General features: G+C 47.9%; 1 protein-coding gene and 1 pseudogene across 1 annotated transcript in view; both read right to left on the bottom strand.

Moving 5' to 3' along the window:
• The window catches only part of LOC138527822 (cholinesterase-like), a 69,014-nt gene extending 58,911 nt beyond the window's left edge, over positions 1–10,103 (bottom strand). The window contains exon 1 of the mRNA XM_069639152.1: positions 8,950–10,103. Within this exon, the coding sequence (XP_069495253.1) occupies positions 8,950–10,103 (1,154 nt within the window). The remainder of the gene's footprint in view (positions 1–8,949) is intronic.
• Positions 10,104–11,931: 1,828 nt separating this feature from the next.
• Positions 11,932–13,403, bottom strand: LOC138569524 (cholinesterase-like; annotated as a pseudogene).
• Between the last annotated feature and the right edge of the window lie 12,851 nt (positions 13,404–26,254).

Raw genomic sequence — 26,254 nt, 5'->3', positions numbered from 1 at the left:
TCACGCACACACACTGGTTGTCATTGATTGTGTAAACCCACATTTTCACATGCATTAACCCAACGAGCGAATCCCACACATGGAACTAAAATATGAAAATGTATTATGTACAAAAATAAAGCAATGAAATGAAAGCATAACAAAATAGCAAACATGAAATGAAAAGCATGTGCAAAAGATGAGTAAATGAAAAGTACAACCAATCCAAAGTAATCCTAAAGAAAAATAGTCAAAACTCTCCGTCCACCAACGCAAATCCAAAGGAAACGTAAAAAGAAAAATCCATTGATCCATGGTGAAATCAAAAGAAAAAGTTCAAAATAATCTATTGTCCAACTATGTACAATCCATTGTCCAAATGAAAAATCCATTAATCCATGTTCAAAATCAAATAAAAAAGTTCAAATAAATCCATTGTTCAACTATGTACAATCCATTGTCAAGGGTCCATGAGCCCAACGAAAGAAATGAAACCTACCTAAGAAACTACCTAATAAAAAAAATATACAAATGTGTGTGGCATAGTCCATTCACCACAAATCAAAGGAAAAGGAAACCTAACTCTAAAAACTATTTACAATGGCAGCGGGCTAGTCCGATGGCTCACTTTTCGATGTCCTGGGCCACGGCATCATCGAACTCCCGCTCAATGTCCTGAGGCGGTCCTCTTCCATGGCCCCGAGGGTTCGCAGGGACGATGACATGTTCACCTCCAACTCCCTGCGAATTGCCTCGAGGCACTCGGCCCACCTCAGTGCCCTCCGCATGGAGTTCTCCGCCCTGACCATTGTGAGCCGTGCCTCTTCCGCCCGCTGCCGCTCCGCATCTATGGCATGGCCCAACCGCTGCCACATGGAAGACACTTCCAATCCTGGGTCCTCCTGCCCTCTGGCCGATGCCTGCCCCTCCGATGTTGATGTCCCCGAGCCATCATGGCTCCCACCTTGTTGCTGCTGCTGCTGCTGTGCCTGTGCCCCTGCTCTTGCTGCCTGCACGTCCTCCTCTGGCTGGGGTGCAGTTGTTGAGGTGACCACCCCTGCCGGACGTCTGACTCCTGACTGTGACAGGGATCTGTCCTCCACCAGCCTGGCCGCAGGGTCAAAGGCAGCTCCACAGGGTACCCAGGTGATACATGGGTGGGAAGATGACATGGAGGACGACTGGCGCATAGGGGGTTCAGGTGGGGAGGGGGTCGGAACAAGGTCCAGCAAATGGAGGAATCCGGTCCTGGTGACCCGTCCCAGTAGGTCAACACGGTCAACGAGGCATTCGAGATGACGTGCAGTGTCCTCACGAAAACACTGCAGGCCACCTCGCATGCCTCGTTGACGCAACGCCATCCCACTCAGGACAGGCTCAACCCGGTCCCGGATAGCCACTTCCGCAGGGAGAGGAAGGCCAGTTGTTGTAAGCGGATCCCCTCCCTGAGAACGGGTCTGGACGTAGGCATCCCTGCTGGTGCAGGATGATGCAGTCACAGGATCGGGGACAGGATTACACACAGGCACCTCCACGGTGGCCTGTGCTGCCTCCTGTCCCTGCCCCTGCACTGCACCACTAGCACCAGTGGAATCCCCACCTCCAGACCCTGTGTTTGTCCCTTCCACGGCTTCCTCCTCCACCAAACCCCCCACCAACCTGGATGACTCCGCGCCATCTTCCTCCGTCGGGCCCTGTGGGGTCTCAGCTGCCCCTTCTGCTGCCGAGGAGTCCAACTCCGACCTCCGCCTCTTGGACCTACCCTCAGCAGCTGCATCCTGGGACGCGGCACCAGACTCCTCACTCCCTGACGAGATGACAACCTGGGAGGGGAGCTGGGCCTTGTGTCTCCGGCTGGCGGGGCGATCCGTGCAGCCTTGCTCCACAGCACCCTCTCTGCCCTCTTCATCAGTTGATGCTGCAGACAGGGAGAGATAGGACACAGGCATCCGGGCACTGTACAATGGACTGATACACACATGACAGTTGCACATGAGTGGCAGTGTCACTTCGGATATGGCATCACAATCCCCAACAAACATGTCATTTCAACTCACACACATGAGCAATTCCACAGCAATATTGCACCAGGCAGCACCATCCATACACATACAACAGCATGAGCAGCCGAAGGTGAGCCTTACATCACATGAAACACAGGGAGTGCACAGTGATGAGATCGCCATCCATGTCACATCTGGCAATCAGCCTTCTACATATCAGTGTCACATGCATCCATGTTGCATCACAGTTGCACACTTGTCAAATACACACACATGCACATGTACACAGTGCAGATACATGCAGCTGGAACCACCATACATGTGTGACACCACAACCATGCCAACGTACATACACAGAAATTCAAACATGTGTGCTCCCACATCTGCATTTGGCCTGCATGCTTACCAACACATACACCATCGATGTGTCTCACACCTGAGAGGACTCACATGTGTCAACCTCACGCCCCTGTACATACACATCCCTACATGGCCCTACAAAATCACATGTGCAACCTGCACACTACTGGCAAACCACGACACGCACAGCGTCCAATCAGTATGCATGTACACTTACCGCTCGACTCCAGACGGGTCTGCCTCTCAAGGACCTGGACGTGGAGCGCTGGGCGTATGCGTTCCAGGACCCTCATTCGGTGGTCGGACAGGTGGCCCCGGCTCCCCTTGGCATCCGCTGTCTTCAAAAGGCGCCGGGCCTTGTTGAGGGTCCTGGACCTAAAGTCCTCCCAGCGCTTCTTGACATGTTGTAAGTCGCGGACAGCCACCCCCTCCGCATTGATGGCAGTCACGATATCCATCCAGATCCTGGTCCGTCCTTCATAGTCAGCGCGCAAACTTCCAAAGAGGGCATCATACTGCCCCAGGACTTGCTCCACCAGGACACCAACTTCCCTGGCAGTGAAACTGGTGGCCCTCTGCCTCTCTGGCTGGGGGTTGCCAGTAGTGCCAGATGGTGTTGTGCCCGACATGGCAACCCCAGAGGCAGGAGTGGGTGGACAACTGGGTCCTGGGGCTGGGCTGTGGAGTGAAGGTATCCCATTCGGGAGTCTTCGGTTCCAGCAGGGGTGGTCACAGCAACTGCACCCCTGGCTGACGTGCAGGCAACAAATAGCAGGGCACGTGGGCAGCAGGCAGTCAGGCAGCAGCAGATGGCAGGTGGGAGCATGCTCGGGGCACTGGGGGGCAGTAATTCGGCCTTCTGGGCAGGAGCATGGTCTTCCGTGTGTTGTTACGTGGCCAGCTTGATACGGAGTGATTTGGCACGTGAAAAAATTGCACGTCAGCGTGTAATTGGAGGAAAGGCCCTTAGCGCGTAAGCGCTTCTGTGACGTTACGCGCATGGGCGTTTCCCTCGTGACGTGGGCATAGTGCTTCAGTGCGCATGAAAAAACTGCACGTCCGCGTGTGAATGTGTGTAATCCGAGGAAAGGGCCAATGCGCCTAAGTGACGTGACGCGCACGGGCGTTTCCATCAACACGGGTGCATGTTCATCGTACACGTCCAAAAACTGCATATCCGAGTGTCAGCTCGTGTAATTGGAGGAAAGGGCATTAGAGCGTACATGCATAAGTGACGCTGTACGCGTGGGCCGCTTTAAAAGGTACGTGTAGGACCCCATTTCCTTGTACATGCTTTTCGTGGAGAGTGAGTGGGTGAATTCTGTACTTCTTGTCGGTTCACACGCGATTACTTCACAGCATTTCAAGTTCGTACTCCCTGTTACCTCTGACAGCGTTAATTTTTTTTGTTGGGCCCGTTTCCTCAAACAGCGTTCACTTCTTTTGTCCTGTCTCCTCAGACAGCGTACAATTCTTCTTTTGGCGGGGGTGTTGCCAACGCGCACACACGTGCTTTTTTCACTTTCTTTTTCCAGGCAGACGGTGAGTCGCGCACGCATTTACCAACTGTGCTTGCCCCGTGTGTCACATACCCCTTCAGAGGTCATTGTAGGCTGTGTGTAACACGTGTACGCTTATTTTTGTGTTTCTGGGTGCCACAGCATAGTGCGGGTTCATTTTTCCACGCACGTGGTCTACGAGGGGTTGCGTGCACGTTACTTTTTGTTTTTGGGGTGCCTGTGTGTTGCGTTACTCTGTCATCTTCCCCCAGGGGTCACAGACAGCCTTGCTAGAGCACTAGGGTACGAATTCCATCTAGTACCATACCCCTTTCACCCCCAAGTGCCCAGGACAATTGTTTACTGAAACTCCCATATGCACAACAACATCAGTGCCCTGGTTGGGAGGCGACCAAGCAGTAAGGCAAAGGTGGCCGACCTCCAAAAGGTGGGCGTGGTGGGCACGGTAGGGGACGTGGCCAGGATTTGCAGGGTGCCCCTAGACCCCTATGTGTGGAGGACCAATCAGGGACACCCATGCTCCCCCCCATGGTTGAGGGAAACGTGGCTGACACCATCCCAGCTCAGCCCTTGTTGGACCAGCCCATTGTGGCACCTGACCCAGCACAAGATGACTCCCATGCTTCCAGGTCAGCAAGTCTAAGCCACGTGTGCCGGTGCAAGTTGGTGTCACCAGGCCACGTGGATCTGGGGCAGCGATGTCATCTGCGGCCCCAAGTAGACAGGGTGGGGAGGCTGCAGGGGCAGCTGCAGCTCTATCCACCCCAGTTCTAAGTCTCCCAGCCGGGACAGTGTCAGTGCTGGTCCATCAAACTGACGTTGCCCCTGCCAACATCACACTTCAGCCAATGCCTGCACCAAGACCTATGGTCATTCTGCCTACGCACACTCCCAGTACCCAGTACACCTGTGCTTCTGCCCCTACTGACCAGAGCGGCACAAGCCACTCAGGCTCCGTTCCACCTTTGAAAAAGAGGAAGAAGGGTGCTCTGGCACTACAGGCCGAGACCCCAGACACGGCTACACAGTCCGGCACGTCAAGGAAGCCTAGCTTTAATGACGCCGAACTTGATGAATTTATGACCTATGTGTCGGCACATAGCCGCGAAATGGTGGTGACTGCAGGGTGCAAGACCAACCTGGTCAATGTAGGGCACACTGGCAGACCATCGCGGACCGCATAAGTGCCCTTGGATTTGTGAGGCACACAGCTGATGATTGCTACAAGCGGTGGAATGACCTGAAACGCAGAGCAATGAACAAGCTGGCCTCAAATCATGCCGCTACTCTGGTGACTAGCGCTGGGTCCCCACCAGAGGACAACGAACTCACTCAACATGAGTCTGGTGCTGGGACCTTCGTCACAGAGGAACAGATCCAAGGCGTGGGATAGCTACCTGATTACGACGCATTTTCCGGTGAGTGCCCATGCATGTGTGTGTAATCCATGTGTATGTTGTTTGGGTGACGGTTCTGATTGAGTGCCAGGTGAGGGTGTGTACTCCTGAGTGTTATGGATCACCCATGTGCTTCCTCCAATACATTCACGTGCCTTTGATTTGGGTATGACAGTATCCCTTCTGCCCACAGTAGCCAATTAGCCCCACATTACTGCTGTTGCACTTGAACTATCATCTTGCAACAACATTGTTCTGATTTTTTTCTGTGTTCATTTAGGCTGATTGTTTAGATTATCCCATTTTTCATATACTTTTTTCATCCCTAATGCCACATATGTGACATGCTTCTGTCATTGTTTACACCCCACATTTTGCCACTTTAGTAACCTGGTTATGTGAATGATTAGACCATTCAGGGCGAGGGAGTAGTGGCCTGCTGAAATTTATTTTTAGGGCCTGTTTGCATGTGGAAGATGATAGTTGTTTCCTGTCATGTTGAAGTGACCAACCATTGATGTGTACATCTGCCTACAATCACTATCTTATTGTACACTGGATGTGTTACAGTGTGTGGCACATTCATATTTTGCGACACTATTCTGCATTAATCTTCTCATCATGTTCATGTGACATGGATGTGTGACAGTACTCATTCACTGACATATCGCTGTAGTTGTCTAACTTACCATGGCTTTGATACATGACATCTGTGTGCTGGCATGTGTCATGTATGTGTATTGTACATGACACTCACAGGCTGATGTGTGATGCCAGTGCTACACGACATGCTGGGAATGTGTTGCTTTTCCATCTTGGTGTCCTCATTGTCTGCCTTTTTGACTCCCCTTCAAACTCATTGACAGTGCATGCATGCCAGGGTTATAGTCATGTGGGACATGTGTACCATGTACAGGATCTCTGTCTTGTCAGGCCTTTGTGTGTGCTATGGTGCTCATGCCTGTTTCCATTTCTTGTATTTCATGTTTTTGCAAGTGACGATGCACTTGATGCTGGTGAGGTTCAGGAGATGGTGCAGACCCAGGAGGATTCTCAGCCACGACTAGGCACCAGTGGGCGACGTGGTGTGGTGGTGGGTGAAAACACTTTGGTACTGCAGACCATATTGTCGAGGGGTGTCTCTGGGTGCAGCTCCCCAGACCTCTATTCAGGTGCTGAGTCGGATGATGAGACTTATGTGCTGTCGCAGGTCAGTGCTTCTGGCTGGGATTCTGTTCTGTCCAACCCACCTGCACCAGGGGTAGAATCCTCTCTGGGGATGTCAGTGTTGGTAGGTCCACCTTTGGCGGTTACGGATGCAGGGTCACACTCCACAGCATCTGATCCTGTTCCTGGGGCAGCAGATCAGAGGGGGAATGCAGTCCTGCAGCCTCAGGCAGTGCCAGCACAGCAAGGTGCAGATCGCCTTGCCCCAAACAGGTGTGGCGCCCGCCGACGCGGTGGCCGTGCACCACCAGGCAATACTGTATGGGAAAACTCCATGTACGGTATGGCAACCCAACAGGCAGCATCAGTAGAAATGATGGCTCAGGCAATAGAGAGGGTGGCCACTTCCATTATCCCCCCTGAAAGGCAGATGGAGCAACAACAGCAGGCAACAGACTCCATTTGCCAATCACACATGGAAGACATGTTGGCGTCCAACAGGGACCGACGGGCGGCACTGGAGACTCTGCGCGAATCCATATCAATAGAGTCAAAGGGCCACAGGGAAGCCCTGAGGGTGGAACTCCATAACCTCAGGCAGAGTCTGCTTGAACTTGAGGCTTACCGAAATGTTAGGGCAGAACAGCAGCTGGAGCAGCTCACACCTTCGCTCTCAGCTGAGCTGCAGGCAACACGTGAGGAGATCTGGGCATCCCGCGAGGCCATGCATGCAGATGTGCAGGCAACCCGTGACCTGCTGCATGGGGATCTCTGCACTTTAATCCTCCAGAATCAAACCTTCCAGACCCACATGCTTGCTGCCATTTGGGACAGTGCACTTTGTGACACTTGTGTCAGGTCTTGTGCATTGCTTTGTTTGCTTTCACATTGCATGACATGCAGTGGTGTGTTGGGTGGCGGAGCACCACGTGCCCTTTCCCCTCCCATGCACAGCAGCCGTGCTTGTGGTTGGGGATGTGGGGGAACCACCATGTCCACCGGCAGGCCCGGCATGTTGCAACATTGTGCAGGACACATGCTGCCACTATGATCCTGCACACTACTGGGGGCGCGTATGGCAGCAGCCCACCAGAGCGGTCAAGGGAGTGAAAGCGTGACTTGAGCACTCCGAATGTGCGCTCCACTATGCCCCGGGTTGCAATATGGGCGTGTTGTATCTTACCTCGGATGGTGTGGTGGGGTTCCAAATTGGCGTCATCATGTGGGTGCTCAGTGGGTAGGCACTGTCCCCTGGGGAGGTGATGATGGGTATCATTAGTGGGGTTGTGACATTACTCAGTATCTGACATGCATGCATGTGCAGGGGCATTTATACTCACCAAGCAGCCATGTATCGCCATGCCGCCCAGCTTCTAGGTCCCGGTTTAGGGTTGACATTCTGTAAATGAAACTGTCATGGGGGGACCCTGGATAGTTGGCATATAGATCATTCCCTTGGCATCACATACTACCCGCACGTTGATGGAATGCCAGTGCTTGCGTTTTCCGTAAATGTGCTCACATGCCCTGGGAAGATGTAGAGCCACATGGGTGCAGTCAATGGCACCTAGCACTTTGGGGAAGTGTGCCACCCCGTAAAAATCCTGGACGACAGCCTGCCTTTCTGCAGGTGTTCTGGGAAGGTATATGTGCCTGCGGACTGATGGGCGTGCAGTCATGATGGCCAACACCTGGTGCAGGCAGTGTGACTGCGTGGCCTGTGAGACCCCCCCCACTATGGCACTTGTCCGCTGAAATGAACCAGTGGCCAAGAAGTGCAGTACATTGAGTACCTTTTCCAAGGGGCTCAGTGCTTGGGAGCACAGGGTGGGTGATGTGAGGTCATCCTCCCACTCACTCACCAGGTCGAGTATTATGTGAGGTGGAAACCTGTACCTCCCATACACCTGGTCATCAGGCATCCCAAAAAGGCTGGTTCTGGGTGTAAAAATTCTGGCCCTGACTATCCTCCTTCTCCTCCTGCGGTATCCCACGACCACTGCTGCGAGGAACGGTATATTCATCTTGGCATCTGAGCTTGTTTGTTGTTTGCGCGCACTTTTATGCTGCGCGGGTCCACGTACGCCTGCTTCCTGCTGGCGTACGTGTTTCCGGATTAGCGCGTCTTTTTTGGCGCACACGTTAGCCCCGTTCGATTCCATGAATACGTGTTGTAGGCGCACGTGTGGGCGTTCCGCGCATTTGCCTCCTGTACTTCCCCGTGACGCCCACATTTTCACGCGTTGTTCCCCATTCCGCGTGTTACGTCCCGTGTTGCGCCTACTTTTGTTGTGTGCGCTTCGCTATGTGCGCTTTCGCTGTGCGCGTAGCACATGCTGTTTGAAGACGTGTGCGCCAGCGTGCACCACGCAGGATTTTAGCGCACATCCATGAATTTACACGTGCACAGACTTCCATGAATCGTGCGCGGGTTTCGCTGCTATTTTCGCACTTGCGCTGCGATTCGCACGCTTTCGCACACTTGCTTAGGGAATTTTCAGCACATATTAATTCCATTAATCGGCCTCTTTGACTCCTTCTTCAAACTGTGCTGTGGTGATGAGGCTTTCATTATCTTTGCTGAAGCCAGGCGGTCCATAGAAGAGCAATATTGTGCCCTCATCTACAGTAACTCCTATTAAGACCTCTCCTTGCTTAACCTTTTGCTCCTTAATCAACATGTCCGGGGTGTCTGTTAGGAAATCGCCATCAACAGTGGGAACAAAACGTGTGATGGCGAAGCCCTCATGAGAGAGAACTGAATTCTGATGGTGAGTGATAGCCTGGGCGCTCTTTGTTTGAAGGCAAGCAACGACGTCAGTGGTGTTCGAGTCAGAGCATCCCAATAATTGAATTAACTTGGAAGCCATGTTCCGTGCCTCCCTGTGGGGCATTAAAGCCCAGGGACCATTAGGGGATCCACTTTGCATTATGGCTCTTGTGAAGAGTGGACGACTTGAAGGAGAAAGCATGTGATAGCCGACAGCACCAGCACCAGCGCTCTGCCCAAACAGAGTCACACTGCCCGGATCCCCACCGAAAGCAGCAATGTTCTCCTGAACCCACTGCAGGGCCAACTGCTGATCGAAAAGACCAGCGTTACCACTAATCTCTGGGTTTTCCGGTAAAGCCAAGAAGCCAAGGGCACCGAGTCTGTAATTCATGGATACAATAACACCCTCAGTCTGCGCTAGGATCCGCCCATCATAGACGTCCAGTGTGCATGTCCCTGTTTCAAACCCTCCGCCATGGATGAAAACCAGGACTGGAGCACGAGTTGGTTTAGTCGATGGAACCCATACATTCAGATGCACGCAGTCCTCGCTGAGCTCCGTATTGGGGTTCCACATCTCCGAACCGATAAATCCAGGGAAGGCGTCATCTTTAATCTGGTAGCAGGAATTCCCATACTTGGTAGCGTTCAGGATTCCTTTCCAGGGTTTGATGGGGACTGGCTTTTTGAATCGCAGGGATCCGGTAGGCGGTTCTCCATAAGGTATTCCCAGAAATGCATTCACAGGACCTGAAGGCGACGGTAGTTGGGCCCCTCTCACAAGTCCTTGCTTAGTAACCACAAGAGCCTCAGGATCCTCTGCGTGTGTGTTCCAGGTGAACATGCAGAGAAGAAGGAGGCACACCTCAGAGCTCCTAGACGGTCTTCTGTCCTTCTGCCACATCCCGGACACTGCAATGAGAAAGTGTACAAATTGGCCTGCACATTCTGAAATGAGTGAAAATGCTTTTATGCATATCCAATTGTGTATCGTTTATCACCACCTGATTGGCAGGGAAAATGCCTTTCTAATGCTGTAAAAGAACCAAAACTGTTGGCGTTGACAATGCTTTTTCTAAAAGGAATTTAATGCAAGGAACAGATGTATGTTGACACACATTTTGCCTAAATAGCAAGTGGCTGAGGGCATGCTTGTTTAAGACATTTTTACTACATTAGGATCTGATTTACAACAGCAAATAAGCCATTTCATACCAGAAGATTGCTTAGAGATAACAATGACATGCCCAAAAGAGCCCATCATTTAACGTTACTACATAATAGAGCTAGCTCAAAGAAATACCAGGAGGTTGTGTTTTGGGCCAGGAGGGGTTGGTAGTCAATGGAAATGACAGCAGGGATTAGCATGGCTATGGGTGGTCAATGGGTTAGTAACAAGCCAAATAAAGCCTACATGGTGTGTGATTCCAAACATTCCATCTCCCTCCTATCTATATTCCTAGACAATACCTTTGGCTTCATAGGTAGTGCTGAAGTGTGATCTAACAGCCAAAACTAAAAGTGGCACATGTTTACGATCTAATAGCCAAACATAAAAGTGAAAAAAGTGTTTCTATCCTTTTTTGAGGGATAGAAATGCAAGCAGGACAGCACTGGTTCATACCCCTGCTGTCCTGACAAAATACAATGTACTCAAATGTTATTGTTAAAGTTAAAGGATATTTGTACCGTGCACTATCACCAACGGAGTGGTCCCCTGGCGCTCTGGCGTATCTGAAAAGGAAAGGGGGTGGGGGTGAGTTAGTGGGAACGAGCGGGATAAGTGCAAAAGAGCAGGGATGTGCTGTTGGCAGCCTCTGTTCGGTTAACACTGTTCGCTGAGTTTGGGGGTGCTTTCCAGTCGGTAGCCGTCGTGTGATGTTGTGCGAAGCTATGTGTGGTTTGTTTTGTTGTCGCGGTGTAGTGAAGTTTGTGTGGTTTGTTGTGCTTTATTTGTATTTGTATTTTGTTTATTTGTTAAGCGCACCAAGCCCTGAGGCATCTGGGCGCATTTCTTAATGTTACACATTAAGGTTACAGACATACATTACTTACAGAGTAACAGAAAATATACAGAGAGCAGTGAACATATTTACATTAACATTAACATATTTACATAGTAGAAATGGGTCCCAGTAGTAACAAGTAGCGTGGTAGCAGCGTCATGGATGAAAGAGCTATTGTGCTTGTGCTAGTACAGTCACCAACGATTAGGATTCTAGTCGGTTACTTTATTTCATGATGCCTGGCTGGATTATCAGACCCATTGCATATAGACAACCTCTTAACAATTCTTGTGATACAGGAATCGGCAAGCACTTCCGCCCATACAGTCCAGTCAGAATTGGTATAAAGGTGCAGACTAAGTGACCCTCATGCCCTGCTGTCACTGTGGAAATGGGCAAATGTGATGGTGGTTCCCAAAAAGTGCGTGTGTATGTAGAGATTGTGCCGCAAACCTACAACCTGTTTGAGGTCAACTGTTTACGAAGACTTCTAGATTCCTGGTGCTATCTCCCCTCGCCTGTATCCGGCTGCATTGTTGTATTTCTGCATTGTATTTACTTTCTGAGCCAGGCAATTACTTTGCACTATGATCCTTTGAACATTCTCCCTCACCATGTGCCTCATAAATATCCTACTGTCATTTTGAGCACTACAACATGCCAAAATAAATAATTAAATAATGTGGAGAAAAAGCAAAACTACTGTTTTAATGTCAAAATGAGTACTCACCCAATTCTGGCAAAATTGCCCCATGATCTCATCATCTTCCTGCTCAGATCCACCTCTGCCTTTGTGTAGTTGTTCTTGGGATCTAGTGGTGCCCCAAACACAAATGGAATCTCGGCACCATGTATCACTCCTGCCCACTCAGGCCACACCTCCTGCACTGCACGATGGGCAAACAAATACATGAAGACAGCCTTTCCGTGCTCTACCAAATGTTTTACGAAGGATGCGGTGGGGCACGCAAAATGATAGTCTGTGAGCAGATGATTCAAAGCATCGCGATTTTTCACAGGGTTGTTCTCGTCTTTCCAGTCAGTGTACTGGAAAATGATGGAAGCCAAACCTAGCTCGCCGGCTTCGGGGAAAAACATTTTGACTCCTTCTTCAAACTGTGCTGTGGTGATGAGGCTTTCATTATCTTTGCTGAAGCCAGGCGGTCCATAGAAGAGCAATATTGTGCCCTCATCTACAGTAACTCCTATTAAGACCTCTCCTTGCTTAACCTTTCGCTCCTTAATCAACATGTCCGGGGTGTCTGTTAGGAAATCGCCATCAACAGTGGGAACAAAACGTGTGATGGCGAAGCCCTCATGAGATAGAACTGAATTCTGATGGTGAGTGATTGCCTGGGCGCTCTTTGTTTGAAGGCAAGCAACGACGTCAGTGGTGTTCGAGTCAGAGCATCCCAATAATTGAATTAACTTGGAAGCCATGTTCCGTGCCTCCCTGTGGGGCATAAAAGCCCAGGGACCATTAGGGGATCCACTTTGCATTATGGCTCTTGTGAAGAGTGGACGACTTGAAGGAGAAAGCATGTGATAGCCGACAGCACCAGCACCAGCGCTCTGCCCAAACAGAGTCACACTGCCCGGATCCCCACCGAAAGCAGCAATGTTCTCCTGAACCCACTGCAGGGCCAACTGCTGATCGAAAAGACCAGCGTTACCACTAATCTCTGGGTTTTCCGGTAAAGCCAAGAAGCCAAGGGCACCGAGTCTGTAATTCATGGATACAACAATAACACCCTCAGTCTGCGCTAGGATCCGCCCATCATAGACGTCCAGTGTGCATGTCCCTGTTTCAAACCCTCCGCCATGGATGAAAACCAGGACTGGAGCACGAGTTGGTTTAGTCGATGGAACCCATACATTCAGATGCAAGCAGTCCTCGCTGAGCTCCGTATTGGGGTTCCACATCTCGGAACCGATAAATCCAGGGAAGGCGTCATCTTTAATCTGGTAGCAGGAATTCCCATACTTGGTAGCGTCAGGATTCCTTTCCAGGGTTTGATGGGGACTGGCTTTTTGAATCGCAGGGATTTGGTAGGCGGTTCTCCATAAGTTATTACCAGGAATGCATTCACAGGACCTGAAGGCGACGGTAATTGGGCCCCTCTCACAAGCCCTTGCTTAGTAACCACAAGAGCCTCAGGATCCTCTGCGTGTGTGTTCCAGGTGAACATGCAGAGCAGAAGGAGGCACACCTCAGAGCTCCTGGACGGTCTTCTGTCCTTCTGCCACATCCCGGACACTGCAATGAGAAAGTGTACAAGTTGGCCTGCGCATTCTGAAATGAGTGGCAATGCTTTTATGCGTATCCAATTGTGTATCGTTTATCACCAGCTGATTGGCAGGGAAAATGCCTTTCTAATGCCGTAAAAGAACCAAAACTGTTGGCGTTGACAATGCTTTTTCTAAAAGGAATTTAATGCAAGGAACAGATGTATGTTGACACACATTTTGCCTAAATAGCAAGTGGCTGAGGGCATGCTTGTTTAAGACAGTTTTACTACATTAGGATCTGTTTTACAACAGCAAATAAGCCATTTCATACCAGAAGATTGCTTAGAGATAACAATGACATGCCCAAAAGAGCCCATCATTTAACGTTACTACATAATAGAGCTAGCTCAAAGAGATACCAGGAGGTCGTGTTTTGGGCCAGGAGCGGTTGGTAGTCAATGGAAATGGCAGCAGGGATTAGCATGGCTATGGGTGGTCAATGGGTGAGTAACAAGCCAAATAAAGCCTGCATGGTGTGTGCTTCCAAACATTCCATCTCCCTCCTATCTATATTCCTAGACCAATACCTTTGGCTTCATAGGTAGTGCTGAAGTGTGATCTAACAGCTAAAACTAAAAGTGGCACATGTTTATGATCTAATAGCCAAACATAAAAGTGAAAAAAGTGTTTCTATCCTTTTCAGAGGGATAGAAATGCAAGCAGGACAGCACTGGTTCATACCCCTGCTGTCCTGACAAAATACAATGTACTCAAATGTTAATGTTAAAGTTAAAGGATATTTGTACCACGCACTATCACCACCGGAGTGGTCCCCTGGCGCTCTGGCGAATCTGAAAAGGAAAGGGGCTGGGGTTGAGTTAGTGGGAACGAGCGGGATAAGTGCAAGAGAGCAGGATGTGCTGTTGGCAGCCTCTGTTCGGTTAACACTGTTTGCTGAGTTTGGGGTGCTTTCCAGTCGGTAGCCGTCGTGTGATGTTGTGCGAAGCTATGTGTGGTTTGTTTTGTTGTCGCGATGTAGTGAAGTTTGTGTGGTTTGTTGTGCTTTATTTGTATTTGTATTTTGTTTATTTGTTAAGCGCACCAAGCCCTGAGGCATCTGGGCGCATTTCTTAATGTTACACATTTAGGTTACAGACATACATTACTTACAGAGTAACAGAAAATATACAGAGAGCAGTGAACATATTTACATTAACATTAACATATTTACATAGTAGCAAATGGGTTCCAGTAGTAACAAGTAGCGTGGTAGCAGCGTCATGGATGAAAGAGCTATTGTGCTTGTGCTTGTGCTAGTAGCCTGTTTTTGACTTTGCTTCTGAAGGAGTGGTAAGATGGTTCGGCTCTGAGAGCTATGGGTAGTGTGTTACAAAGTTTTGCGGCGAGCACAGGGAAGCTGCTAACCCCGCCATCTGGAGCTTAAACCTCAGGATCTTGAGGCAATGTGCTTGAGTAGCTATGGTGGTATGGTGTACAAGTGGGAGGAGCGACCTCTGACGGGCCCATGGGATCAGAGCTCAACTTCAAGTACTTTGAGACGAGATAGCTTCACCTAGAGGTGGAAGGGGTGCAGGATTCTCTTACTCCAACACCACTCAATAAAGACAACTCACTGGGAAACAATTGAAAATCATCAGTGATGCGATCGCCCGTCTCGCTTCAACTCCCAAATTCTTCATTCAGACATCAATAGTTATAGTACATTCTCGTCATCATTGACATGTAACACTCAAAAGTTTATCATGCAATTCTATTGGTTACAGAGAAAACTTAAGTATAGGTGCTATATCTGTATATGGTAACAGAGTGTAAGGATTGGATAACTCTTATCGGGAGGAGCGACCTGTGACGGGCCCATGGGATCCAAGCTCACCTTCAAGTACTTTAAGACGAGATAGCTGCACCTAGAGGTGGATGGGGTGCGGGATTCTCTTACTCCAACACCACTCAATAAAGACAACAATAACGGGGAAACAATTGGAAATCATCAGTGATGCGATCGCCCGTCTCGCTTCAAATCCCAAATTCCTCATTCAGACAGCAATAGTTATAGTACATTCCTGTCAACATTGACGTGTAACACTCAAAAGTTTACACTTAGCATGTGTGTTTGACAGCTAAGCTGATGAATGGGGGTTTTTCTGCATAAAAGCAGGGCCTTTGGGACTGGAACTTCAGAAGTCGCCAGAGGACCTAAGAATCCGAAGAGGGAACAAGCTGAGCCACCTGCAACCGACGACACCACCGGTGAAGCCCTGCTGCAATGAACTCACCACTTTTCCAACGACAAGAGAAGATCTTCTGCTGGAGAGTCTTCTCCCTTTGAGCTGGTAGGACCAACCAGTTCGCCCTTTTTCGCTCCCAAAGACGTCACTTGGTTGAATCGCCCGTGCCAAGCACCCCGGCGGCCGGATAGCCAAGCTCACCACTTTTGACCGCAAATAAAAGGACCACACCTTTTAATTGGGAACTCCGCGGCTGGTTTCATCCCTGTGCAGTGAAACGACTCCATGTTTCCTCCTCGACGAGATCTTCTCTTCCCCTGGTCGGAACCATGCACTTCAACCACTGCCATGAATAACTGCCCCCGCTGGTGCTTCCTTTCTCTTTAAGGTACTGTGTCCTGCCTGGCCTCCCGTTCTACAGATTGCTAAAGGTGACCCTTAAATCCTTGGCTTCTAAACTGGGTTGGCTCCAGGCCTTCTAACTATATCTTTTGACTTACCCCAACCTCTTTTGAACACTCTGCAAAGACTTTCAGTGCACTTTAAACCGTGTGATCCTGGGCACATTTCGCTTTGCTCCATTTAAAGTGGACCTGGCCTATGAACTTTGGCTCTACAGTATAACCTGCCTTTCTCCCCTTGCTCTGAACTCTTAAAAGTGTTGGGAACTGTTTTATTTTATGCTCTGCCTTTTCTCTCCCTTTTTAACCTAAACTATTGGAGTGCCACCTAGGTTAAGCGCTCACTTCTTTCTTAACAAATAGTTGTGCTTTAACCCTGACTTGTCTGATAGTTATCAAGGGAGGTGTGTATACTTACCTGACTGTGTTTTGATTACTTTTCATTGAGAGTGCTAGTGTATTGCCTAAAGTGTGTTTTAAATAAATAATGATATACTTTTTATACAAAGCTCTGTTCAGTGTTTGTTTGCTCTACTGTGTCTTGACCCTATTGTGTATACTCTGCATACTGCCCTACTCTTCTTAAGAGAAGTCTGACTGCTCAGCCACAGCTACCAGGTAAATCTGGGTGGTGCAGACTGCTACCAATTGGGTTTACTGCTGCTCCTGTAGTCTTAATCTTTTTGCAGTGTTCCCCAAGGAAACTGCACAGGATTCTGCCTAACAGTTACACCCCTAGGCATAAATCTCCACTTTAATTAGCAGCATACAGAATGGTCACCCAGATGCGGTATGCCCCAAGATTCACCCTGCCTCCCTTCCATCAATCAGCACTTTAGGGCTATGTGTCAATTAGTTGGCAGAGGATGGCCTCAAAACTGTAGCTTCTTATCAGGAAAAGTTATGGCATCCTCTGGTTTTGGATGACATCAGACGTTGGTACCTCTTTGCGCTTGGCTGGTCACGTGTCAGTACACCGTGAAGCTGCTTCATTTTCCCTCTATTTGCGTATTTGATTCTCCCTTAGGCCACGCCACCTCGCTGGGTCTCCTTATCTCGACCTTCACGTGGCAGGCTTCTATGCTCTTAAGTTTCGATTCTTTGAAGTTGCCACTCTCCTCCCTTCCTTGGGTGACCTCGAATTCCCAGGCAAGAGCTGCTTCTTGCTTAGTTTCGATTCTGCTCTTTCGTCTGGCTTGTGGTGGTAAACGAATCCTGGCCCGTTTGTCCCCTGCCATCCTGGGCTTAATTCTGCTTTTGTAAAATGGATTCGTACTTGTATAATGTGCTTCTTTTGAGGTAGACATATAGTTGGCGCTTGCCGCTCTATTCTTCTACTAAGCACAGCAAGCACTACTATTTTCTTAGCTTCTTGCGTTCCAAGCCTATTTACAGGCATTAGCTAGTTGCGTATCTTCATCCTCTTTTATGGTTGGGTTTCTTTATATTTCAGCATTGTTTCTCCTTTTAGGTCCATTAATCATTATTCTTTCCATTTCGTCTTTGTGTGACATCTTTTGATCAGCGTTTCGTTCGTCTGCACATCTGTCCGGGCCCTTGTGTTGTTCACAATTTGCCTTCGATTAAGGCCCTTTGGGTCTCTTCGGGGACAGTTTGTAAACAGTCTTCATTTCGTGTCAGTTGCTGGTACGTTGTCTTAATGGGTACCGTGCTGCCCATGGTTGTCTGGTTATTGGCACTTCAATAGGCATTGCTCTTCTGATGAGCACTGGGCAGAACCCTATTGTGGCTCTCTGTTGGTTTATTTGCTCATCGTTTGTCACATATCACGGCGAGTATGTTCCTGGTATTTCAAAATGGATGGCTGGAGTGCAGGCCGTATCTGGGACCTCCTCTACACTCCCCCCTCTGGTCAGTTCATCGACCACTTCTTCTTTCTCCTTTGGATTACCCTAACTTAGTTCTTCTGCATCCAATTCTTCGTCTTCTGGGTTTGTACATGAAGGTGTGAATGTGTGTTTCTTTGGAGTCCATATTTTTATCACTCCTTTCAAACTTCCTGCTGTTTTTACATGTTCGTCTTTGTTCCAGACGTGAAGTCGGCGTTCGGATCGGAGCAAGCAGAGTCACTTGGAGACTATGAGGAGCCCCGCACAACACACACAATCCTGAATGCGTGTTGTATGATTACCAGCGCTCACCAGCCAAGTACCAGACAGCAGCTGGCACCAGAATGTGATTACCATCTACAGATGAGATGCTCCCCTCATTACCAGAACCAAATTGTATTGGCCACATGTTGGCTTTTGTTGCTGGTTGTGCATACATCCGGTCTTCAAAATTGAAAGTGGGTTCAACGCTGTGATTGACCTCACCTCCACAGCAGTTTTATAATGCTTCCTGTTGCGTTTTATTGTATGTGTATAGTGGGCATCTTGGATCCCCTGAAGAAGTTCATCTATTAATGGTATTAATGTGTATGAACGAAACATGTCGGGCATAAAAGCACCCTGCACTTGAGAGGTGCTGTTCATTAAGAAATTCAGTTGTTAGAATCACCCTAGTAGCCATTAGTCGGGTAGACGATTAGCTGATAAACCATTAATAGGCGACCTTCGAAGACAATTAATGGTTAGCATTCGGAGGTGCTACCAACTGTTGTGTTACTATACACTGGGTATATTGTAATATTTATTACAGATTGTACTTGGTAGATTTGTATAGGCAGGTTGCTAAGATGTACAGGTTACATCATGGCAGGTGGTTTTTATTCGTTTTTTTAGACTCATTTTGAGAATTTGTGATTGTTTTGCATTGTATGTTTTAGAAAAGTGCACTAGGTTTTACACTTTTTTTAATGTGATGTATGTTTTATGAATTGTGACATTAACATTGTGTGTTCTTTTTTTAAAATAAATTAAACATTGATATTTTCATAACCTACGACTCGGTACCTATTTGGTCCATGGACCGAGGTTTGGAAGAAAGGAGATTGATTATACAGGAGATTGACGACTGGCCCTTTTTGTCTTTTATTATCTGGAAGGCTTTAGTGGAGTTAGGTCCAGGCGTCGCTAAATTGCTCCTCTGGTCTCTTATTGTTAGTTGTCATCTTTGTTCCAGGTCATTAGCTGGCACTGTCCATTTGGGTTTCAATAGATCCATTTTCCTTCATTATTTCTACGTTTTCTGGGATACACAAACTTTGTTCCTTCTGGCGCATATTTGCTGGCCTTCACAAAGTCTCTTATTTCTTCATCAGTCAGGTCCCTGGGCTTACATCCTGGTTTGACATCGATCATGATCTTCATCCCTATGGCTTTCTTCGCAGTTTTTTGGCATTGTGCGGTGATTATCTTGATAACACAAAATCCTAATAGTATCATCAGGAGCAGGGCTCCTAGGAACTTGAATATGTTTGCCATCCATTGTGGGACCCATGAGAACAGCATTCCAAACCAGCTGTCATCATCAACTTTGTCATTTTCATCGATCATCTGGTTCTGTAGGTTTGTCAGCATGTTTATGGCTTCTGTTAAGGTTCCATTTTCTTTGTCATGTGACGGTATAAATGTACAACATGATTCTCCGATTTTTGCGCAAACACCTCCATCCATCGCTGTGATCATGTCAAGTACATATCTGTTCTGGGAGTCATCAATCGGATTGCTCTTAGTTCTTCCTTAATTGCATTGAATCCTTTTATGGTGGTGTTGATGGTCTGTAATAACAACCATCTAGTTATCTGCAACCATTTGGTATTTACTCCATCTTGGATTCTTGGCATGAAGATCGTTGTGAACACTGATGAGGTGATGCTGAAAAGCCTCTGTTCATACGGGATTGCATGGAATGCCTCCTCTGATTTGGCAGAGAAGTCATTTTGTCTCTTTATTCGGGATATCAGTTCCACAGATCTTCTTTTCTTCAGGTGAGCATCTGCTTTTGGGAAACTGTCAATATTCTGGTCGGCTTTTGGGATCACTAGTGCAGGAACGTGGACATTCACTATTGTGCATATGCCGCCCCAGTTTTTTGGGCAATCTTATGTATGCTTTGGATCCACACGCCCAGTAGTGATCCATAACTACTGCGGTTCCGTGAGTCATTCCTGGAGCTTCAAAAATCCGTCCGCAGTTCTGATTTTCTCCCATCTTCCTTGTGCCATTGTTCCTGAAGCACAATTTTGGGTTCTCCAGTGGCACTATCTTCAAGGGTCCTCCTCTGTCTTCGACCCATGTCAGTAATTTTGTGCGTTTCGGCCATAAAGGTTTACACAATTTCTGTGAGTTTTCTATTGCTTCTTTGCAGGCTCCAAGGACCATCCATGCTCGGCAGATCACCACTCCTTCTTCCCATCCGTTTGTAAAAGCACTGTGCCCCAAATCTGCATCTGGCCTCTGTTTTTCCAAGTTTGAGCTTCTTCTGGAGTTTTTCCTTGGATGTTCAGTCTTGGGTTAATTTCCCATCTTATTCCTGCTCCTTTAACTTCAGGCCTTTCATACCTGATCATGTGATTCCTAGTATGAGCTCTATTTCTTGTCCTAATGTCCTGGACGTAGTCATCTTCATCGGGGTAATCAGTTTCAGTTGCCCATGTCAATGAGGCATCCCTTCCCATGAACTGTCCTCTGGTGTTGCACATTGCTACGTGTGCAAGACAGTGTGTTGTCCGGACATCAATTTCTACTGCCACGAATATCTTGGATTTCCCCATGCTGTACGGTAGGAGAGCACATACGAAACATTCTCCTTCTGACTTCCTTCTTCCAACTTCTTTTATGTGCTGGTACCAAATGTCGTTTCCTAGATGTGCTGTGCTGTCCAGGTAGTCGTTCAGTTCATTGTTATCTTCATGTGGGCTTCTCTTGATTCTTAGTGTCTTCTTGTAGTTAGCTATAACCACATCTCTAAACGCGCCTGTGTGGCTTTTCCTTGCTGGGGGTCTCTCTGGCATGCTGGCCGGTGGAGCAGGTTTCTTTATCTGCATCGATGTGGTAGGTGGAGGTTTTGTAATTCTCTCCTTCCCTTCTTGCATTCTTTTCCTGCCCTCTATAAGTGCCTTTATCAACCACCACCCTGTCACTGGCCCAGTGTATGGCTGCATCGTGGGCCTGGTACTTGTCCCTTGTGTTGGAACTTGTGTGTTTGTCAATACAGCCTCTGCGGTTTTATTTTTCAGTTCCTCCTGCTGTTTCTTCGATCTAGCTATAAATGGGAATAAATGATCTATTAACAATTGTGTCCTTGCAGTGAATTCTCTCGTAGCCGCTTCTGTCTTCTTGAGGGCTTTTGCTAAGTCTGCATTCGTTGGCCTTTCACTTGATTCTTTTCGGTCTCTTTCATTATCTACTGGGACTGATTGTTCGGTAGGCAGTCTCATGCTCTCTGTTGCTTTCGCTTGAGGTTCTGTGGTCATTGACACATGCCCTGGTTCGTGTGCATTCAGTGTGTGTGTGCGTGTAGTTGTCAGTGCTACGTTTTCATTCATTCCGTGCTGACCCTGTCTCCAGCTTTTCTTTTCATTCGTTACCTCATGTGTGTATGTATCACTGCTAATTACATTCATTTTTAGTTCATTTGCCTTGCCATCAGATTTCCTCGCTACTGGAATAACTATATAGGGTCTGGGTGCTTTTGTGGGACTCATGCGTACACCATCAGGTGGGTGCACTGAAATAGGAACGCTTCGTGCACCAAAAAAAAATGCAGTTCTGATTGTTAATGACAGAAAAACAATGATAATCACTATGCACAGACACATAATCGTGCGGTACGAAAGGTGGCAGCATTTCCTTCCAGAGAAGTGAGGGCGCCCCTCTGCTTTTGGGAGGAACAAGTTACTGTTCTGGGCCCCCATTGCAATTGTTCATTCACGTCAATGTTATTGAATACCCCTAATTCAATTATGTTCTCGAACAGTTTGTTTCATAAAGTGTCTGGTGCTTCACAAGTGTCCCCCCTCTTGCGGGGGACGATTGTCTCTCAATACAGGATGCGGTATCCTTCCTATGCTATGTAAAAATTGGTTAGACTAACACTTCGATGCGTCACTTTTACTGTGTATATTCAAAATTGGTGAGTTCCCAGTCCACCACCCGAATCTGCTTCAGTGCTGAGGACATGCTGGACACTGTTCAAAGTGAAGAAATGGAAACAATGGCAAACAAAACAAATGAAGGCGAAGTTCTTGTCTCTGCTCCCTCGATCTGTCCCTTGGCGGAAAGATGAAGTGCTTGCCTCTGCTTCCTCGATCTGTTCCTCGGCGGAAGGTTTCACTGGAATCTCCTCATATAATCTCTCTGAAAGTCGGACAGCTCCACTTGCAGCATGATGCCATGGAGGAGCGTTCCCATCTGTGCGACGTTAGCTGGATCTCTGATGAATGTGAGGACGTCAACCTCGATAGGTCTCCCCACCATTTCTGGAAAGTCAGTGACTAGGCGGAAGAGGACGTTGTGTGCCAGCCAGCTGTCCTCGAGTGACAGGGACATTTGTCCTGCCTTGCTGGGTTCAAGATAACAGGCTCTTCCCTTAACGTGAACAGTCCTTGCACTTTCCTGCTGCATGGATTGCGATCAAGTTGTTCAGTTTGACCCATAGCTGGCTCAAATGTTCAGAGTTTGTTGGATCTCGAATAAAAGTGAGAGTGTATGTGGTTCTCACAATAAAAGCCGGGCACTCCTCTATGATGCGAAAGAAAAGTGTATTGGTGAGTTCATCTAGAATCAACTGTGGTGGAAGCATTTGTGTCTTTATCACTGTATTCAGGTAGGCAAATGAAGGCTTCCGCGATGACGGTAAGTAGTTGCCAGATTATCTTCTTGTTGGCCGGGTCTTGGATAAAGTCTGAGACGCTGGTGACCCTTCCTACTAGCGACGGATATGATACTAATACTAACTGGAAGTAGGTGAGTACGTCCTTTGTGATGTTTCTGCTGGGAGACACCATAAGTGCTGCAAAACAAAGCCTTGGTATTGGATGATTTAGGAGACTGTAATTTGCTCTTAAGGTAAAAGTCCTTGATCACAGTCTATTAGAGTCTTGTTTCTCAACAACGCTTACGTGTGGTTTGATTTAAAAGTTTGTGTCAATAAACGTGTTGTGGCTTAAATGCGCAATTTTCTTCTTCACCCTGCAACTAGGATGCACAGAGTGTCCGTTTATGTCCTTATCCCCTTTTGCTTCGAGGAAATGTCCAGTTTAACCCACAACTTGCAAAAGTGTTCTTTTGTCTTGTCTTTGCTGCTCATGCGTCCTTCTTCCTTGTCATGGATCTTGTCTGCACGTGCTGTGGTTCTTCCCCGTTGTCTGTAGTTTCTTCGCAGTGGGGTGCAGCTAGAGGGCTTTCTCCGATATAGGGCTTAATGTCATTGAGAAAAATCCATGCTCTCCTGCCCTGCAGTTTTACAGCTGAAGGAGTGCAGTCCTCTACGATGATGAAACAGCCATTGAATCTTGGCTCGTCCCACCTCTTCCTCGTGTGGTTTTTTACTAACACCACATCTCCAGGAAAGACGAGTGGAACACGTAGACCTTGAGCTGGGTCTGTTGTAGCGTCTCCTGCTGCGTTCTGCGCTGTGCGGCACCCTCTTCGTCATCGCTGCAGTTGGTCTGAAATTACAGTAAGACTGGATGTCATGCAGTTCAGATATTTTTGTAATTCGGATCCCAGGACCTCTCGGGTTGGCTGGGCATCACATCCAGCTCTGTTTCGAGGGGTTAGGGGAGTATTCATTCTTCCTGTGACTATCTCGTGCAGTGTAAGATGATGGTTGGAGCCTGGTTGGTTCCGAAGAGCATACAATGCCAATGGAAGGCAGTGCAACCATTGCTTCTTTAGAGTTAGCTTCAACTTGGCTATCCTTTCCTTTAACAAGCCATTGAGCCTCTCACAAATACCATTACCTTCCAATGATACGCCGACGAGAACTTGTGCTTTATACCAAGCAACAAGCTAATCTGCTCAAAGACTGTATTTAAAAAATGAGCCCCGTTATCTCATCTCATCACTTCACACACCCCCCATCTAGGGAACACTTCCCTCACTAGATATTTGGCCGCACAGGTAGAGTCTGGGTGTGTACATGGACCTGCTTCTATCCATCTAGAGAATGGACACACTACTACAATTAAATATCTCTACCCGTTACACACTTGAATCATGTCGACATAGTCGATATGTAAGTGCTGAACAGGCCCATTTGGCTGGGGGATGACTCCTCTCACTCCTTTTAATGTGTGCCCAGCAATGAATTGCTGGCAGATTATGCAGTTCACCATAAAGAATGCAACATGCTCAGCTAAATTCGGTATGAACCAGTGTTCCGCGAGCGTTGCTGCTAAATTTTCTTTTGACATTTGTATGGGGTAATGCAATTGCTCCAATGCTATTTTTAGTAGGGCTACAGGCATTACTGGTTTACCAGTGCTGCCTTGCCGCCACAATCCGTCAGAGGGGTTTAAGGAACACCCTCAACATTTCCACAGGTTCTTTCTCGTCTTGCAGTGCTTCCCCTTGAAGCTCCATCAGTTGTGTCTGCCCAATCTCACTATAAGCTTCAGGTATGGCTCGTGCCACCATCATTCTCTCATGGGTGCATGCCACTTCCACCTCCATGATCGTCTCGCTTTTGAATGCCATACGCTTGGCTTCTGTGTCTGCTGCATGGTTTCCGTGTGACACGAAATCTGTCCCTTTGGTGTGGGCGGCGCATTTCACGACCGCTATGTCCACTGGGAGCTGTAGTGCCTTAATCAGCCTGTCCAATAAGGCTGCATGCTGCACTGGTGTGCCGTCCGCTCGGAGGTAGCCCCTCCTCTTCCATCGTGCTAGGCCTGCATGCACTGTGGACATCATATAGGCGGAGTCACTGTACACCGTAACTTCCTGGTCTGCGTGATTCTCAATGGCGAGTATCAACGCCAATAATTCTGCAGCCTGCGCTGAATAATGAGATGGTATACGTGAACTGACGAGTACTCGAAATTCTCTGTTTGCTATGAGTTTCATCACAGCGACGCCTGTATATCTCTGTCCGTCCTATTGGTCGATTCTCGAAGAACCATCAATGAAAATGATCTCTCCTCCCGCCAGGGCATTTTCTTTCACCCTGGGGATTTCATCATAGTTTGCACAGTCATGTACCGGCTCTCCCTCAGTGACTTGCTTAGCTATGAATGTGGCTGGGTTCACTGTTTTACATCGAACTATTTTGATCGATGGATTAGATATAATCACTTCATAGACAGAAGCTCTTTGCGACATCAATGTGCCCTTTGGTTTCTCTAAAATGGCGAATAATAAGTGTTCGACGTATAGCATCATAGAACATCCCATTACAATGGTTGTCGCTTTTTCTATGGCAAACGCTGCGGCAGCTAAGCTTTGTTCTCATCACTGGGTCCAGGTTCCCACTGTAATATGCCAGGGGCTTGTACCCCAACAAGGTTCTTTGAGCGAGCACTGCCGTCATAACGCTGCCATCTGTGTGCGAGAACAGGTAGAATTCCTCTGCATAATTAGGAATCCCAAGAACTGGAGCCATACAAATCGCTCTCTTGAGTTCTGCAAACCCCCTTTCCATTGCCTCAGTCCATTCAATCTTTTCCTTTGTCACCTGGGTCTTCTTTAGAGCCTGGAGCAAGGGTTTGGTATACGTGCTGTTATCGAAAACCCATGCTCTAACATAATTGCACAGGCCTAAAAAGCTCTGCATTTGCTTTATCGTGAGTGGCTTAGCCGTGTTCATGATGGCTTCAGCCCTTTCTGGGGTCACCTTTTTACCTTCATGCGAGATTAGCTGGCCAATGTACATCACCTCTTGTTGACAGTATTGTAGCTTTTCCTTGTCAACCTTATATCCTTTCTCAGCCAGTATAGTCAGCAGCTGAACAGAATCGTGCCTGCATTGTTCTTCTGTAGTGCTGCAGATTAAGATGTCGTCCACATACTGCAAGACGATACTTTCTAATGCAATATTGCTTAGTTCCATCTGTAGGACTCTGTTGAAAATGGACGGGGAATCACAGCACCCCTGTGGCAACCTCGTGCTTTTCAGACGCATTTGTCTGAATGTAAATGACGTCAGATCTTGAGAGTCGCAGTGCAACAGGATTGAGAAAAAGGCATTTTTCAAGTCAATCACTGTGAAATATTTTGCCTCGATGGGTATGTTACACAGGATTGTAGGTGGATTAGGGACTAAAGG

The sequence above is a fragment of the Ambystoma mexicanum genome, chromosome 1p, assembly GCF_040938575.1.
Source record: "Ambystoma mexicanum isolate Mex_15411 chromosome 1p, UKY_AmexF1_1, whole genome shotgun sequence".
Taxonomy (NCBI): Eukaryota; Metazoa; Chordata; class Amphibia; order Caudata; family Ambystomatidae; genus Ambystoma; species Ambystoma mexicanum.
The sequence above is the reverse complement of the archived record's forward strand: the minus strand, read 5'-3'. Positions and strand labels throughout refer to the sequence as shown.